Source organism: Ammodytes marinus (genome assembly GCF_949987685.1).
Source record: "Ammodytes marinus genome assembly, chromosome: 20".
NCBI classification, from domain to species: Eukaryota; Metazoa; Chordata; class Actinopteri; order Uranoscopiformes; family Ammodytidae; genus Ammodytes; species Ammodytes marinus.
In genome coordinates, this window is record NC_137224.1 from 11,047,219 (window position 1) to 11,066,411 (window position 19,193).

Here is a 19,193-nt window from a genome sequence, read left to right on the forward strand (position 1 = left end):
TCAGTATTTGATAATTGTATCGTCAAAACTGTGGGCCCTGCTACTGTTAACAACAACAACAGTGAAACAGTAACTTTTAAGGTAGCTTTTTAACTTCAAACAGTGTAGCTTGCAGGGGATCCAATTTTCCCGTGAGGAAAGTTTGTTTATCCAGTTCTGAGACTATACCTTAGAAAATGTTCCCTCCTCTTACACATCCAAAGTTACACAGTGATCCTTTAACTTACCTCTGTGGTGAACTGTGAGAAAGAGTGTCAGTAGAAAATAACAGGTTTTGGTCTTCTGCCCAGCATGTTTATAGAAACAGTTGTTTTTGTATGATCTGGCACAATCTAAATAGGGGTGAGCTCATGCATTTTACATTACATTGTGAGCTATTTAAGTCTGCATCATGTCTTATTTCCTCCTCGCTGGCAGTTTTTGAAATTTATTTATTGTACATGCACGTACTGTGTGCACATTTGGCAGAAGGTTGGCCTCAGTAACCGGTCAAATAAATGCTGGAAGTACACATGGAAGAGACCAAATAAACTGAAGCAAACATCAGCTCTACTCAAAATGGGTGGCCTGGTTCAAGTTATAAACAAGGTGAAACTGAACTGAACTGGTAGATGCCTTAGTCAGTTTTGCACACTTAAAAAAAATGGCCAATTAAGTGCACCTGAAGTTTTGTAAGGCAGTGGGGATGGCAACTGGTGTGACTGTAGATGGTGCTTTAACTGTTGCTACTACGGTACATTGGTCCCATAAAAAGCAACCTGTGTGGGTGTTTGTCTCACATTGGCCCACATTAACACACCCATTGGAACCCAAAGGAGCACGTTGTGTGTTGATGTGTATTGGCGAGTATGCATGCATACGATCCCCCAGCAAGATAAAGCCCCATAAACCCCACCCTTTCCACTCCAAACTCTAGGCTTCCATGATTGTAGCCTTGAAGGAGTGCCAGTGTGTATTTCTGTCAGCCTTGTTTTCGTGTTCCTTCAGCTTCGTGTCAGTTTGCACAGCAGTGTGTGTGTGTGTGTGTGTGTGTGTGTGTGTTTCTGTGCAAATTTGCTTGTTTGCTTTCCCATACGTCACATTTTAATGGCTCCTCTGAATGTGGCAAACAGAAAGCCGGAAGGCTCGAACAAAAGAACTAAGCTGTAAAAAAAGAAAAAAAAGACAGAGAAAAATAGGGGGAAAAGGAAAAGACAGTGATGCTCCTCTGGGTTAAGGTTCGTATATCTGTACTGAGTTTGAATGCCATAATATGCTGCTGTCGCCCTTGACAAAGATGAACGAAGGAGGGGAAAAAGCACGCAGCACACTTTTCCCAGTGACAATAGTAGCTCCGCCTTTACAGCGGGTCAGTTCAGTTTTTACAGTGTCAGTTACTTAGCCAAAGCAATGTGCAGGCATGTGTACCCAGGGGGTTGTTATGTCAACTGCCTCTCGGGTGACTGGCTACAGACAGCGGGACTTCTGCTAAAAGGGATTTGAGTGAGTTTGTGTCTGTGTGCGAAAGAGAGGGGGGAGAGATGGATTAGGCCCGGGCCCTGGTTTTGCCCCATCCTCCTACCATCACCAGACTGGGGCCCCCATGCACCCTGGAGACACATGCCCCACAAATCCATCACATCCATACCCCCACAAAAGCCCATTCTCTATACCCCGGGTTCTTTCCATCTTCCTTCCTCTTTTTGCCTCTGCTCTCTTGACCTCTGCGGCTCTCTTCATTTTAGTGCTCCTCCGGATTCTTTTGATGCTTCTTCCCTTTTTCGCGTCCTCCCTTCTCCACCCTGCAGTCCCTTCTTCTCTCCTTCTTCTCTGTCCACTGTAGTTTTGTTTTCTTTCTCCTTTTCCTATTTTCCACGCAGATCAGTTTAAAGGTGGAGTCAGCGATTCTGTAGAGCTCTTGTTGTCAAAACACTTTTTGGTCAAAATCAGTGAAGTTCCTCAAGTTCCAGTACCTGTCCCTACTGTGTGTGTGCACTGAAAAAAGGTCTGGTGTTATTACAAAGCCTAGGCTCTGTAAACAAAGGTTATGTAAACAAAGGGGCCTACCGTATATAGCCACATGCACAGTATGGACAGGTAGTGTAAGTTAGGAAATATTCACTGATTTTGACAAAGTGTTTTGACAACAAGCATTCTCCAGAATCACTGACTCCACCTTTAAGGGAGGAGTTGAGTCATGAGTGAATGAGAGGGCTTTTGTCATGTTAGACTAACATACCCCATCCTGTCAGAATCAGCCTTTGAAGCTTTCTATTAACCAAGGCCCGTTTCGACAGGATGAAGTGCTGTGAGCCGACTATTGCAATTAAAACCTAATTCCACCAGCAGTTGCAGGCAGAGCATTTAAACCGCCTTAAGTGCTGAAGATTGCTTTTTAATGAGAAACACATCAGCCACTCAGTATGTGGTAAATTGTTGTATGTGAGTGGTTTAAAGTAGTGTGACACACCCTGGATAAAGGTAAGATTTGACTTAACTTTATTCCTAAATAAGATTTTTATTGTGGCTTTGTTTACACTGCCTTAACTGGTACATGGGAGATACACATTTCGTGACCAAACCTCAAATACAGAAAAGCACCATTTTAGTAGCCGGATTGTCGATTGCCTCTGAATTGAAGATCCTTCCATCCTTTGTTTTGCGACTCTATGGTCCCAGAACCTGAAATTTCCCCGGAGATGCTTCAACTCAAGAACCTTTCTTAAAAATGGATGGCTAGTCTGTTTTTGCCTGCTGTCTTTGCAAAAGACACACACTGGCACCTGGTTTTCTCTGTGGAGCAAAGTTTCCACTCTCCACCCTCTTTCCTCAGGAATAATGTGTGTCAGGAGCTGGCTGCATCTTTAACTGCCTCCTCTCTTTTTGTACTGGAAAGATGATGGCTCTCTGATGCTCGCGGTTACTTTATGTGGATTCCTAAAGGTTTACAGTGGCAAACTGTTGTCATAACACAAAGTGCTGGTGCTGAAGAGTTACCTCGTGTATACTGCTCACGTCCAGAGCAATGTACAGAGGTGTACATCATTTAAACCCAATAACTGTCAAAATGCTAGCAGATTCAGGTGTAAGTATCTGTGGTGTTAAGCAAGAGTTTGAAAGTCAGATAAGATAAAAGTGTCATGGGACAATTTCAGTAAAGCTGAACTGAAACCGTGTGGAAATATTGGCTACATTTGTACAACAGTCAGTCCGCTTTTGGTTGCTCGCTCTATGTGTTCCATTTAGTGCTGTGTGCATATTAAAGCTTTTAATGTGGGTGTTATTCACTTGAAGAGAGCCTCCTAATTTTTTTTACAGTCAAGATTCCCTACTTTTCCACACAAATCCATTGTTTATGACTAGGGTGTAGCTGCATTCCTGCTCATTCCTCTTGCTCTGTGTGGACATGTGAATTCTGAATAAACACACAGACCACAGGTCAGCTTTAGCCCCAGAGGCAGCTTTCTGTCTGGCCCTTGTCTTGGAATGGATCAGTGAGTTAATGTGTCTGTACTCCCTCCTATGGATTAGTGACAGGTATTCTTTTCCCAAAAGCTGCACCTCCCACAGCTTCACCCTTGTAGATTATGACATCAGCAGGCTGTGAGTAACGATGACATTATGAATTTTGAGTTGACTGCATGACATGTCCTTCAGGTGCTTTAGTTGATACACCTTTTATCCAAATGTTATAATTAAGCACAACACTTGACACATAAAGAATATAAGGACACCATAGATGGTAAACTGCAGTGATTATTTCCAACCAGAAGTACATTATGTAGGAGGTACTTCTTTACAGCTATGTGGAAAATAGTTTTAATTTAAAATATATTTTGATTAGTCTACTCTGCGCATATCCACATGGTGATTGCTGCAACGTTACGTGTTGCCTGTAAAGTATGTGAGAACTAGCGAGCAAGGTGTAAAACGTTATCAAGAGTTATGCATAAATGGTTAATATAGATAACTAACACACATTTTGTCAATTTAAATAGAACTATTTGATATATGGTTGGAATAGATAGCTTAAAGTAATTAATAAATAGTTAAAATGTCCACCTACTGCAATTCCAAGTGGTAGCAGTACAAGTGAGCTACAGGATTCACTGACAGATTAAATTATATTCACACTTTCAAATATGTCCTTGAAACCTCTTAGTTTCTGCAACTTCTGCATTTGTGGTGTATTGCACTTGTCAGTGTATGCCTCAAACCTTATGTAATGCACTGTAACTGCGCATAATGACTAGAGGCCTTTGCAGAGAATTACTTTATACATTTTTTTTTACTTTATTTTTAAGGGCCCATCGTTGAGTACTTTTAAGAGGAAATATAAACACTGAATCTGATACTGTTTTTGAGTGCAGTGGGGATGTCTGGCTGTTGAACCCTTGAAAGATGTCCGAATGCCCTTATCCCTTCCCCTCTCTCTCAAGGGAGGTTCTGGACATTTTCCAGGCTTATGAGTAACATTTCCTGATTAATTAAAGAGGATATGGGGCACGGTCTCAGGAAGTGACACACTTGGCCGTTGTTGGGACAGATCTTCCTCGTAGCCAGTAACCAATCCCAATGGACAACCAAAGGTCAGAGATACACTCTAATGACTGGAAACGGAGGACTCAGTTTGTTTACATGCCCTTGAGCAGCAGAAATGATATTGCCCGTATGAATTAGCAGGCAGGACAGACTGGTATAACTACATACTGATGTACAGACTGTCATCAGCGAAACAAAAAGCTATGGCTGTGCTTCAATATTTTCCTTCCCATCTGTCCATCAACAAACACCTCAATTGTTATGCACGTGACAGTCAGACAGAGCAAGCTCACTTATCCACTTAAGTCTAGAACAAATGAAAGGGGATGTTTTTTTACACCTTTATAAAATCACATTTGTTGTCAACGGAACCAGTACTAGCACTTTATCAGAGCTATCTTCAATGTTGTGGTCCTGCATGGTTCTGCTTATTCCACTTGTCTGTACTTCTGAAGAAATAACCATAAATAGGTAAAGACACCTTGTAAATGGGCCACCAAGACAAATACTCTTGGGTTAGCTCACGCTATCGCTGATAGGGTTGTTGATGATTTTTAAAGTATGACTCACAACTGTTTGTTCAGTCCACCCTTTGTTGCTTAAAATAACACGAGGAGCTTCCAAAAAAAGCAGCCCCAATGTACTGGGTCTCCACGGACAAGCTTTAGCGTACTGTTTAGCACTCCTTTTATAGGTTGTGGCCTAGTAGGTGAATTATGTAAGCGTTTGCACAGTCCTGAAAACAACATCCAAACCCAGGATCAGGTTTTTGCCTTCTTTAGGCAATTCTCTGGCTTTGTAGTGGCATTCAGTTTACATCCCCCAAAACATGTGAAGTTAAAGATATCTGTATTGCTTTTTTTTATGAGGAAAATGGCTGTCTAGTTAAGATGGGAGTATGACAGTTTACTCCTCCTCATTTTGATTCTGGCATTATAACTATTATATTTCATTGATATCACAATCAAAATAAACCAAAACTTTTCAAGAGCAGAAATGTAACACACCTCCTTTAACGTCCTTTATTGAGCTGTTGAGCTCTTAAAGGCTTGACTCTGGGTATTGATGTACCACTACCATTTGATTAAACCTGCATATCCAATTGGCCATTTTTTTTATATTTTGCACTACAATATATTCCATTTAAAAAGCTTGAGCCTCACCTGATCCTGGTAACATTCCTGGGTAATGTTGTAGTTTCTGTTCTGGCTAAGTTCAATGGGCTAAGGATACTCGTTGTTGGACTTATACTCAAATGGAAATGCTGCTTTGTTAATTCAACAAACATATGGTGAATTTTTTCCTACTTGGTGTAGAAAACACATATTCCAGAGTGTAGGTGTCTTGGACATCCTCAGGTTTTTATACAACAGAGCAAACAACATGTAATTGTCCAGCACATGGTTTATGGTTGGACTAAATTTAAAACCACACAAGGGAGGCACCGTTAAGCCGAGCACTGTTATGTTAGGTGGAGGAGGGATCGCAGAGGTCAAGGTGAAGACTGAGACACACACACACACACACACATTGACACATTTTCCCGGACATATACACTGATTTCCTGTGTAATATTTCAAAGCCATGTTTTTCTATGGGGGGGGTACTCCTGATTCTGTTTTGGTTTTACAGCCCAGCAGGTGAGGTAGGGGTCAGAAGGGGTTGCACTTGAGATTTGTTCAACCTTGTCATCATTACAGAGAAAGGCTCTTGGAGTCAGCTCATTTATCCACCTCATGACCAGGCCTCACCTCTCTTTTTCCCCCTGGCCCTGACCTTTCGCTCTCTCTCTCTCTCTCTTTTTGACGATCTCATTACGAGCATTGTCCAGACATGCCACTCACATTTATGTTCTTCCCATATACCCACCCCCCCCTCCATCCCCCCATTACCCTGTCCATACATTTGAGAACCAGTGTGCCGAAATAGCGCCTGCCCCTATACTTTGAAGGATACCTGGGGGTTACTTTTAAAAAACCTTGCACCTCTACCGCCATTTTATTAATCTTTTCTCCTTGGCTTTCCTAGGACATAAGCCCCCCCTAAGCAAACATTCCCTGTGAGAAATGACTGTAAGAAAAGCCCCCCTGTGTTGGGTTTTGTGCAATCAGAAACTACGCACACATATTTTTTTTTTATTGCTGCTGTCAGCTGGTAATGCATTTAAGTAAGTGCAGTTTTCAAACCTCTGCATCCGAGCCATGTGTGGTTTTTCTGCTCTGTGTGAAAACTTAATGGAACACAATGAGCTCAACCCAACCTCCGAATTGTTTAACTTCCCTCAATTTGACTCACTAGGTACTACTAAAGTCAAAAGTTATTAAAGCGTGCACTTTTTTGTATTGCACTAAATGGTGGAGTGGAGATGGTAAACAGATTATCCTTTTCCAGGCGCTGGAGAGCTGTCCCAACATGCATTGGTTGAGAGGCTGTGTACACCGTGGATATACTGTAGGTCTATTACTGGGCTAACACATGTAGACAGACGGACACATTCACACACCTAGCTGCAATTTTTCAAGTTTTTTTCTCATGACTTGTGTTTATAGTAAATACAAAATCATTATAAACTGGGATTATGTTCAAAAGATCAATTTAACAAAGTATTGAATTAAACAGGATTTAGATGGTATTTAAAGTACCTGTCTCACTTTCTCTCTATCTTCCCAATTGATCCCAAGTGAGTGGACTGAGTAGAGGTTATATGAGAGTCTCTCTGCGGTGGTCAGCTGTCTTTGTGAAGAGCTGGCTGACATCATTCTCACAGGGGAGAGGAGGAGGAGGGGAGGGGGGGTGGGGTTGGGGGGTGTTAGCTGGGGCAGGGCTTGGCTTGGAGCTCCACAGCTGAGCCAGTTTCCTATGCAAGCCGCAGAAGTATCTCTCTCTCTCTCTCATTCCCTCCAGTTGAACACAGTTTTGAAGAGCCTGTCATCTTGAAAGTGTATATACGAGGCACGAGACACTAATGCTGTCATCCCTTTCTTCTTTGCAGCACTGGGATGATTTTGATGGAGTGAGACATCACCGTCAATAGAGATCTATACACAGAAAGGCCTGGGTTATCTGGGGTTAGGACAATTGAACTTGGAATCTTCTCACTCGCATTCAAAAACCCTGAAGTGAGTCCAACATGGATGGAATAGACACCTTGCAGAGCTCGGCCCCGGAGACCAAAGCGGAACGAATAGCCCGCTACAAGGCAGAGAGAAGGAGGGAGCTGGCCGAGCGCTACGGCAACACAGACGAATTCACCTCTAAATACGTGCGCAGGGAGAGGAAGATCAGCGACTCGTCTGAAACCGTGTCCTCAGAAAGCACCAAATACGAGGACAATGGATCAGAGCAAACGTACACCCGCAGGGGCCTCAGGAATAAAGGACCTGAGGATGAGCCGGCCCAGGAAAAGAGGGCCGCCAGTCCCCTAAAGGCAGACTCACTTCTATCATGCAAATCAGAGGCTGTCTCCTCCACGAAGACGTCCTCTCATTCCAGGTGAGTTCATTCACTTTATGACACGTTTTAAAACCCAAACACACTCCCATTGCACCATTTTTCTGTGCAGGACCAGTCCCAGTCCCAGTGTTGTTCCTCGATTTCACATCAACTTGAGCCAGAGAAGTGAGACACAAAGCTCCCCAGGCGAATACATTGCAATACAATTCATTTTTATTATTTAGATATGTATGTAGCTTAGTTTTTTTTATTTGAGCAATGGTGCAGACAGAGTGATGAAAAAGCCAACACAGTAATATATCTTCTCTGTCAACACATGACTAAGGAGAAGATATAGTATTCAAATCACCACCTATTGTAATTGAATCAAGAACAGTGGTTCCTTTCTGTGGTATCCTTTTGATAACTAGAGCATTTTGCAGTTCAGCTGGTAAAGGCGATCTGCTATTAGATTACTGTAAAAGGTCTCACTGTCCCCTAATGAGTGAAGAGGAGGCAGCGAGTCGGCACTTTGGGAGAACACTTTGTGCTGTGTTTTGTTTGAAGTAAACATGGCTGCTAACATTTCCAAAATTGGCCATGTGTGCAAAGCGGTGGTCTGCCTCATTTATTTTGCCATGGCGTGTTTTGCACCGATGACATGCAAGCTGCTTGTTTTGGTGCACTTCACAGCGACATGGGGGGGGGGGGGAGTCAAATGTTTAACACATCAGAGCATAACAAACAGTAATTGTCAGAATGGCCTAAAAGACAGTTGGATAGTTGTCAGTGGGTGTGTGGAATGTTCAGCTGAGGATTTGTACATAGATGGAGTTAAACATGACCAGTCATGGACGTTTGAGCCCTAATCAAGCCGGGTATTTTGTTGTGTGCACATAGCCAGACTTGTCTATTCTTGAAAACCAGCCCGAGGCAATGAGGATATAGAGAGAGGAGAACTGAGCGTTGTGTCGAGATAATGTCAGAGATTTTGCGTTTTGCAGAAGGGTTCAATTTAATCGGGCCCGCCACATTTTCATGCCGTGGGCTTAATAAAGCAAGATATCTAGATAGCTGTGATTGATGGCTTGTTGTTAGATATTGTGGACCAATGACTAAGTTTGGGAAAGGCATGTCTTGTGTTGTAATGGACTTGCAAAAGAAGTAATGTGTGCATCACGGCATGCTTCAGCAAATCTCAGCAATCAAGCGTTCTACTTGATAATATGTCATGACACGAAAGTTGTTTCTTTGTGAATCTGCTTATGTTATGTTTGCTTGAATGCAAAATGAATGTAAAAACATTCATTTATATGAAAATGTTACGCACTATAGCTTTACATTATTATTTCTTCTTTTTGTCAATGTTTTTTTTTTTTTTAACCTTTATTTATACAGGTAAATCCCATTTAGACCGAAGACTCTTTTACAAGGGAGACCTGTTTTCCTTTCCCACGTTAGTTATACCATTCACACACACATTCATACACCGATAGCAGGCTAACTATCGACATTCACACGAGGCAAGGTGGGTGAAGTGTCTTGCCCAAGGACACAACAACCATGACACAGGTGGCAGGGCGGGGATCGAATCTCCAACCCTTTGATCATCAGCCGACCCGCTCTACCAACTGAGCCACAGTCCAATGTTCAATGTGAGAGAAACGGTTTTCTCACATTTTTTGGGGGGCAAAAATACAGGGTCTAGTCACCCACAAGATTATGGTCTCCATTTTTAATTAAAGAGAGCTCAAAAGAGGGTTGACGTGTTTGTCTCGCATGCCTGTCACATTAGCAGCTAATCTATCTTGCCAGTTTTGTTTTGACGTGCTCTGCGTGTCACAATGCAGCTGTGCCGTCTTGAGTGCAGGCACGCTTACACAACATACAGCGTCAGACAGAAGAGGTTATAGACAATACCAAGAAATGAGTTGTTTTTGTGTGTTGTCTGTCTTCTTGTCACTCCTCCTTTCAAAGCATCTCACTCTGGTTGATGTGTTCTATTATTAGAGCCTAGCACATTGGTCACTGAACCTTTTTGTAGGGAACATGTTTGTGTGTGTCTGTTACAGGAAGGAAACTGTAAATGTGCTTTCGGAGGGATAATGAAAACTGTCTGTCAAACATGATAATCTGCCACAAGAATTCCTCCCTCTCAAGGTTACAGACAGTCGAAGGGTGACATTCCAAAGCATTACATTTGAACACAGAATGTATGCTGCTGTCCCTCTATGTCACACTTCGTACCTGTTCATGTAAATGTATCTATAGCTTTTACATTTCGGGGATCACTTCAACATCAGGTTCCTTGAATTGGCAGTTATTGTTGGCAACTGAACCGTAGCACAAACATTAAGTACAACAATGTGATGTTGTATCTAAAGGTGCTATAAATACATTACATCGAAGCATATGCAGCAGTGAGCATGTAAAACTAATCCGTGAAGAACCTGGTTGTGTATGCGTTACCAGAATGCAATGGACTTGTAGAATGATTTTATTCATTCATAGGAAATCCAGAAAATGTCCTATTTTGTGAAGAGCATATTAAAGGATACTGGGTTTGATGTTGAAGCATGTGTTGTAAACAGCAGTAATTGGGTTCCTGGCATCACGTTGGAGTTAGCCAGTTGGATTATAAACAAGACGTAATAGGATTTGGGCTGATTATTGTTTACATGGCTGAAACATTACAGAGTTCCTGTTACCTGTCATATGAAGACACTTGGAAAGCTTCCACAGTTAAGCGCGCTAATTACAGACATTAAATGGAGATCTTTTACCTCTCTCTCTCTCTCTCTCTCTCTCTCTCTCTCTCTCTCTCTCTCTCTCTCTCTCTCTGTTCCACCGGCTCACTTAATGCTTTGTGTGTATTATGTATACATAATTCAACAGAGCAGGAGAGAGGAAGTTTACTGTAAGTGTTTAATTAATGACTAGCCAGCCTTGATTTGAATGTGTGTTTAACTTTTTCTCTTCAACTTCCACCATTTTTTGGCTGGCTTTCTGCAGCTGTCCTCGTCCTCTCTCTCTGCACTGCACTCCCTTCTTCTTTTCTGGTTAGTTGTTATGGCGGCGTGTGACTGGAGCCCCTCCCCTTTCAAGTGTGGGCGTGACTGATGTAATGGCACCGAGCCCTGTGGTTGTAGAGGAGGGTGTCAGAGGAGAGAGCGAGTAAAACCAGGTGTAATCAGCCAAAGCCTGCAAACTCTCTACTCTCTTGTAGCTAAACATTGCTTACTGTTGTGATTTTACCCATGTGGCTTAAGTAAATGATGTAAGACTAAGACTGTGAAATCATTCCAATGTGTTTCATGTGTTTATTATTACACAGCCACAGATCACAGTGTATTATGATACTTTTATTAATATTACACCTACCCCTATTTGTTATCATCCAGTATATTTTTCCATCTGCAGCCACACCATATTCAAATGCCCATCATACCTTGGCTTGGCGTTTTTACATTTCCCACAACATCATAAAGATGCACTGAGGCGTGCCAGCCTAAAACTGACACCACTCTTGGTGGTAGCCAAAACCCAAGCTTAAAATTACTCATAATAATACACTGCTGTACAAATTACTTTTCAACAAATTGTTGGGGACTCAAACATGACACCAGTCCAAGGAAAAGTCATATGAAACCGAGTCAGATCCTATATTTAATAAAAAAAAATCGTAATAGTTCTTTAACTTTTTGGCACTAATTAATCAGACATTGAAGGCCACATTAGTCAGTGATAGGCCAGGTGTGTGGAGGTGAGAGAGGGGAAATTGATCTGACTTTATTCAGCCATCCCCGATCCTTTCTAAAAAAGCTAGTCCTCATCCTGAACCTTCACATGAGCTTAGGGCCATCTCCCCTCTCTGCTGCCCTCTGACCCTTCCCAGATGTCCACCATGATTGTCTTTTGTCTTTTAAAAGCAGTCCTCTTCCCCTCCTTCTGTTACATCATCACTGCCTGCTACCCCACGGGCAGCTGCTGTCCCCATCCATATTTAACGCTCATTACTTAGACATGAGTGCACATCCTCACAATGCTACAAAAGGCATTGCTGTTATATCACTGGCAGAGCAGCCAGTGATATAGAGTAAATGTTGTATGATGAATTTCATATGAGCGAAGCGAAACTCTTTTTGTCAGTTTGGTTGATATTTTTTTATGTGGCTTGTTTGAGTGTACATTTTTGGTTTGCAGATCTGCAAGTGAGACTTAATATTTTTATTTTCTTGCTAGTTTGCAAGCCTCAGTATGTAACAGACATGTAATTGCTGTCATCGCTTCAGAGTGACCTCATTTGTCTCTCTCTCTCTCTCTCCCTCTCTCTCTCCTAGGCTGCTGGAAACTGATGACACAGTGGAGCCAAAGGGTAAGACAAACTCGCCACACTCACTGCACTCAGATATCCTCTATTATTCCATGGACCACTTTATCTGACAACTCATTCAAGTCTATCTCTATTACTCAGCGTTTTAGGAATACTGATCTCATTGCTCATGTCAGATCAGCGACCTGGTATATAGATGTTGGCTGTGTAAATGCTCTGCCACTGAGGAGGAGTGAAAGAAAACAGGTCTACTGATGGCTTTGGATCTGTTTTGTGTGCTGTATAATTTAAAGTGAATGTTTTGCCTCAGGAGAGTTTTTTTTTCCCTTTAAAAAAAAAACGTGACTTGGAGTTTGGCATATGTCTGCAGTGTTTTTGTTCAAAGACAGTGACTTAGTGGCTCTGCACTTACACTTGAGCATGTTTCTGTGAAAATGGTTGAACATATGCAATTACACTGGAAGCTTGTTTCAGCCGGATAGCATTGTGAGCTCATTTTGGAGCTTGCTGCTATAGAGAGAAGAAAAAATGGCTAGGTTTGCACATGGGCTGCTGGCTGCTTTTCTGACTCACGTTCAGCCACCTGAGCCCACAGTCTATCTACCTGACATTCTGTTTGTCTCCGTCCTTTTCTATCCATTGGTCGGCCTGCCTTGTCTGCATGCATAGCAATAGCGTACTATGCAGGCATAGCGGTGCTAGTGGATCCATGTGCAAATAAATCCCAGGTGTTATCCAAACACTGATTAGTGTGTTTGACTGAAGTGTTTGTTGACACAGTATTTGTACTGCCTTCCTTCAATACATTGGGTCTGATTATTTACCTTCAGCAGCATTTATGTCTGATTTTAATTTGGGTGCGTAATAAAACTGAATACTGAAGCTATCTGTCAAACACAAGAGGCCAGTGTATTCCTCCTGTTGGAAGACGAGAGTAAAAAAAGATCAAAATAAAAGATCTACTTGAGCGAATCAAAGACACACTCAGAGAGGGACAAAGGACAGTCAGTGTTCAGCTTTAATTGAGATTAGTGCGCGTGTGAAAAAGGGCGAGCGTGTGAGAGCTCTGGCAGAGCGTTCACATGGCTGTCGAGCTTCCTGTGTGTGTGTGTGTGTGTGTGTGTGTGTGTGTGTGTGTGTGTGTGTGTGTGTGTGTGTGTGTGTGTGTGTGTGTGTGTGTGTGTGTGTGTGTGTGTGTGTGTGTGTGTGTGTGTGTGTGTGTGTGTGTGTGTGTGTGTGTGTGTGTGTGTGTGTGTGTGTGTGTGTGTGTGTGTGTGTGTGTGTGTGTGTGTGTGTGTGTGTACTTTTTCATTCAGAGGGATTTCAGTGCGCTATGACTCAACACCGGTATGCTAGAAGGCAAGGCACGTTTATTTCCCAAAGTTAATTTTTTATAGCACAACTCAGACACAAGGCAATTCAAAGTGCTTTACAGGGTCATAACAATACATTAACAATTAAGACTAAAGAAAATATTGAAATTGCATTTAAGAGATGATACAACAAAGAGTGAAAACAGGTAGACAAATTGTTAAAAGTGTAAAATAATTGCACAAGAAAAAAAATGTTACGGGTTCAAACAGTTAAAGTAAGTGCCCATTACACAGGGTGGCTAAATAAACAATAGACCATATCCATTACTCATGAAGGGTGTACTGTACATTTAATGATACTCTCTCTACTCTGTTTTTCTTTTGGTGGAGGGGGAGTGGGGGTTAGACCATATTGTTCAGATTTCCTCCAAGTCTATTGGCTGATATTCACATGTGTGCACACTGTGTTGGACATTACAGGGTCAAAGGCCCATCCAATAAGCTCTCAGCAGCTTATAGCTCTTGGGAGATGGATGAAGACACTTGTGAAGTCGCAAACTGAAGTGGAGATTTTTCCTTTCCCTTGAGTTATTCTCTCTCTCACTATCACTCTCTCTTTCTCTCTCTCTCTGTCTCTCGCTTGGAAGTTGGATGGATGATGATGTAAGAAAATAAAAAAATTGTACGGGAGTCAAAACTAAAAGTGTGCAGTCTTGAGTGGAATCACCAGTCTGCAATGCTTAATGTTTCATCATCTGAAGTTAATCTGGCTAAGATCTGAACAGCAGGGGAGCTCTGAGACATAAATCACAACTGGAGTATTAGGCCTGAAAAGAACAGTTGTTTTTTCCATTGGAAAAGGGGAATTTTTCAGAGATGTTATTTGGATTTTCTTTTCTTTTTTCTTTCTCAGGAGGAGGGGTGGTGGACGGTTTTGGCTTGAAGGAAGTCACTTTCTGAAGGCAATAAAAACAGATTTAGAGTGGGAGAATTAATTTGAGTGTGCGCTGACTTGAGACATTTGCGTTGCTTTGGAATTCCATGGACATTTTATGGCTTCCCTCTGTTCAGATTAAAAGATAATATTCTCGAAGCTGTTCTTGATTAGTCCACTCCCATATGGGAATACATGTATTTTCTCTCACTCCCTCTCGCACATATGCACACACACAAGGAGATAGATACAGAGTGGTTTTTACCTTCCATGTATGTCTGAACCCACTGGAGACCAGTGACTATTCAAACTCATCCGGAGAGCGAGGGGAAAGCTTTCTACATAAATGTCCTTTTCTGATCCAAAGACACATTAGAAGAAGCCAATGAGATTAAATCCTCAGTTTGTATGTCTGCAATTTGAAAGCTCTTATTCCCCCGCATGGAAAACTTACAATTGACCTAAAAAGAGTCTCTGACGTGCCTGTGTGTGTGTGTGTGTGTGTGTGCCTTTGCCTGTGCCTGTGCGTGCGTGTGTATGTGCAAGACTTATTTCCCCTTTAAAGTACATAATATCTTGACTAATGGAAAGTTTTGTGTGTGAGTTTTTTTGTCAATATGTACATCCTGGCAATGTGTTGATTTACCTGACCTTTGTGCAAGTGACTGTATTCAGTTCTTTCTCAGGTATTTGCACGCAATTGTATTCTCTAATACTAGGGTATGTTTGACAATGTGTGACCTCTGACTTCAAGTTGCCAACAATGTATTAGGTTGTGGATACTAAACACACATTGCCCATCTTAAACCTGCATTGTAAGGCGTCACTACACTGGCAGGAAGCAATTACACTGTGCGATGGAATTTATTTTCACTGTTAAACTAATGGTCAGTCGTGTGTGTGTGTGTGTCTGTTTGTGTATGTGTTTGTGTTTGTGTTTGCCTGTATTCAGTTGAAGAGATGCCTGAAGACTCGCCCAAAAGGACTTCAAAGACTTCTCTTTTTAAGGTACAGTATGTTTTAGGTTTGTCTTCCTACTCGCTCAGAATAAGGCAGATTAGACACCCCAACACACAAGACTAGTAATGTGTAACACGTCATTGATTATACTTGCCCAATACTGGTGCCAAGTCCATACATCAGGCCCAATTTGCTACTGGCACTGGCACAAGCACTAGCAATTAAATGCACATTTGTCTGATCGACAGGTTTCTCTGCAGTCAGCCATGGTGGTTTACCGATTGCTCTTCTTACCACATTTGATTTTTTATCGGCCAAAATAAGAGCACACCGAAAGCAAAAATCCAAGCTTCAAAAAAGAATTTTATAAACTTATGAGTGATGTCGCAGGTACTATATCTATATTTTTCTGCAGTGTGCTTTTCCATTGCAGCTGCCTGGTGTACACTTCAACCCTCTCCACCCTTGGGAAGTTTGCTCAATTATTAACAAATTGAAATGTTCCATACAGCGCTGACTGCACCTGGATGCACACTATGCCAAATTCATTCATCCACACACACAGTCCATGGAAAGCTTCTTAAAGCAGCAGTGGGGAAAAGTAGTGTACACAGCTAAAGGATGCATTATGGGGAACAAAGACTTGACAATCCTATGGGAGATACAGTATACACATGTGCACTTGAAATAACGCTGAGAGATGATGGCGCTTTCCCAGGCTGCTTAGGTTTCACTAGTGGTAAGATTTCATAATATTGGATGTAAATAGCTCATTCTTACTTGGCCTTTACAGACCAGGAGCAGTGCCAAGGTCGGCCGAGTGAACCCAGATGGCAGCACAAACCCTGCTGGGAAAAGCTTGCAAGGCTTTCTTGTGGTCCCAATACCATCTTTTCCTTTTCCTTTGTTCTGACCTAGATCTGTTATTTGAAGTTGTCTCACCATAAAGTCATCAGCTGTGACAGATACCACGTCACTGTCTTCACTTTGTCGGATCACTCCCTTCTCCTCCACAGTCGCTGTTGAGAGCTAGTGAGTCAGCAGAGTAGGAGTGAGGTTACTAACTATAAATCTGCTTTAAATGTGGAGTCTGCAATTCTGTACGTACTGTGTCTGTTTGCGCTGGAAGAAAAAAAATCCAGTGTTGCACCACAGCCTATTTTTCTGTAAACGGCTATGATACTAGCTACATCGGACACCCTTGGTTTACATAGCCTTGGTTTACATACTAGTTTACAGAGCATAGGCTGTGTATAAACACCAGTTGTTGTTTTTTTCAGTACACACAGTACGGACAGGTAAGCGCATCATGAGGAGATATTCACACATTCTGACAATAAGTGTTTTTTCGTCAACAAGCGTTCTCCAGACACAATGACTGCACCTTAAATGGAGACTCCTGCAGAAAGATAAAGCCCATTTTATATTTAGAATTTCCATACTGAATTTTTATGTGTACTGTTTATGAAACCCTATTTTTCAGAAGGTTATGAACTCACAATGGTTGGAAATACTGTACAAGTTCCTTCTTTATAACCATCCAAGCATGAACCAGCTTCCAATAGGCGACTGATTCCCTATAAGCTTTGGTTTGTAATTTCCAGAAAAAATAGCATTTTATTTCCCGTTGCCTTGCTCACAGCTGGAGATCCACTCATCCTTCCCGGGTCACCCCAGGACCTCAGTAAAGTGATCGCTGACAAATGATCTCGCACAGCTGCACGCTTCGCACTGTATGCGTGTCTGATGACTAGACCCCAAAGAGACATTCAAATCACAGAGTTTTTTTATCATCGAAGGCAGGTTGAAGTGGAATTTGTGATCAAATCTGGCATTGTTTCTCTGTTTCTAGTTATCTTCAGTGTGGCTATAGTCAAACAAGACCGGATGAAATAGGTTATAGTACGTCAAAATTGTTCACGTGGTCTCCATAATTTTTTTTTCGCTTATATTATTTCTGGAATCATCACTCATTGTTTTATTTGTAAGCAGCTAAAATTGTGATTTTTGTAAAAAGCGCACATTGTGATCAATGTAGCCACCGTTCAGGTCTTAAACAGGGATAGTGAGAGTCAGATAGTATGACCCATTGAAGACAGAATGTTTCTCTGTCCTCACCTTTGAAATGTGAATTTGACATGGTGCACACAAGCATGATACACGACATGGCAACACGTCTGGAGACAATTATGATCCTTCATACAACTTACACGCTGGGGATGCGGAAATTTTAAGCCTCAAATAATCAGTCTTTTTATATGGCATGTGATAAATCTGGAGGGCATCTTTAAAACTGAAGGTGGTTAAAAAAAATCTTAAAACAAACTATAATGGCTCCCCTGGGGGCACTTCACTTTAATGTGGAAAATGCTGTACCAGCAGTGCTCATCTCTCTGCGTTTCAGTTGTTATTATGTGCACTCGGGATGGGGTACATTTGGGTATACGGCACACACTTCTGAATCACTTGCACACAAAGTAGAGCAAAGGGTTAACGGTGTGTAAGGGTGGAAACTGGTTCATTTATTCACTCCCATTATCAAGATCAAAATGTTTTCTTTTGAATGTAATCCTAACCTTTATGCTATGGCCGCCCTGCTCTCTGCCTGCAGGACCCAGAGGGGACGCGGGATGGAATCAGTGGTCGGCGTGCCAACGACAGGCTAAAGTGCCGGCCAATCAGCAGTGATGAAGAGGAATGCTCTGTCAGGTAGGCAGGCCCAAACACAGGTTTTCATCGCAGCACAGTTCACTTCTCAATACAATGGTCAGGATCTCAGAATAGTGGCGTAACTGTGGACACCATGTCCTGTAGTTCTGCCTTGTTGAGTGTGTGCAATAGGCTATATGGTCAGACCATGTTATCAGTCTGCATTTACGCATTGAAGGGAGGAACAGATTATGTGGGCTGTGGTGCATTACATATGCTACAACATTTCTTACAGTACCTATTAACTACAGTCTGGTTTGCATCACCGTGGCTACCACATAGACCTGTGTGTGTGTGTGTGTGTGTGTGTACTGTACGTGAGGGGAGAAGCTGTGCAGGTTCATCTGGTTAATCTCCGCAGCAGTGTACATCATTAAACAGCATTCGAATCGGTCTGTAATTACGTCTGTGCTCCGTTCAGTCCACTAGGTGTGTGTGTGTGTGTGTGTGTGTGTGTGTGCTTTTTTCTATAGGTAAAACTGTTTGCTTCATCTACTTGTGTAGTAAAACGTCAGGTCTGAGTTGGACACCAGACTTCAAACTGTTCAGGAAATATGTCTATTTGCAAATTGCAAATAAACCATGTCACTGAAAATTGGCTACTACAAAAACAAAACAATTACATAAAAATGACATCATGCTAAAAGCAAAAGCGAATGTGTGAATAAAAAACACTCTCATCAGATGAGATGGTTACATGGGTTGTCTGTGCTGCATTGGCGAATTTCTATGTTAGGCGTCTTTATCATTATGCTGGCACAGTGCCTAGATTGATTACAGATGCGTGACTTGACTGTTCACGCCCTTTACGTTAGTAGAAAACGAATGAAAATACAAACTCTTATGCTTTTGTGAGGAACCAAACTTTTATTGACGGTTTTACCAAGATAGTAACATTGAGTTCAGAGGGTTATCTAATGCTGTTAGTACATTTAGTCTAAGTAATGACCTCATAAAAAGTCATTACAGCCTTAATCACTGGTAATATATC

At 41.9% G+C, this 19,193-nt stretch overlaps 1 protein-coding gene across 2 annotated transcripts in view; it reads left to right on the top strand.

Annotated features, from left to right (window-relative positions):
- The window catches only part of LOC307266980 (supervillin-like), a 45,598-nt gene that overhangs the window by 4,475 nt on the left and 21,930 nt on the right, over nt 1-19,193 (top strand). For both annotated transcript variants that reach the window (XM_080049136.1, XM_080049137.1), the window contains exons 2-5: nt 7,514-8,013; nt 12,294-12,328; nt 15,486-15,541; nt 18,105-18,202. In XM_080049136.1, the coding sequence (XP_079905262.1) occupies nt 7,652-8,013; nt 12,294-12,328; nt 15,486-15,541; nt 18,105-18,202 (551 nt within the window). In that variant the 5' untranslated portion in view covers nt 7,514-7,651. The remainder of the gene's footprint in view (nt 1-7,513; nt 8,014-12,293; nt 12,329-15,485; nt 15,542-18,104; nt 18,203-19,193) is intronic.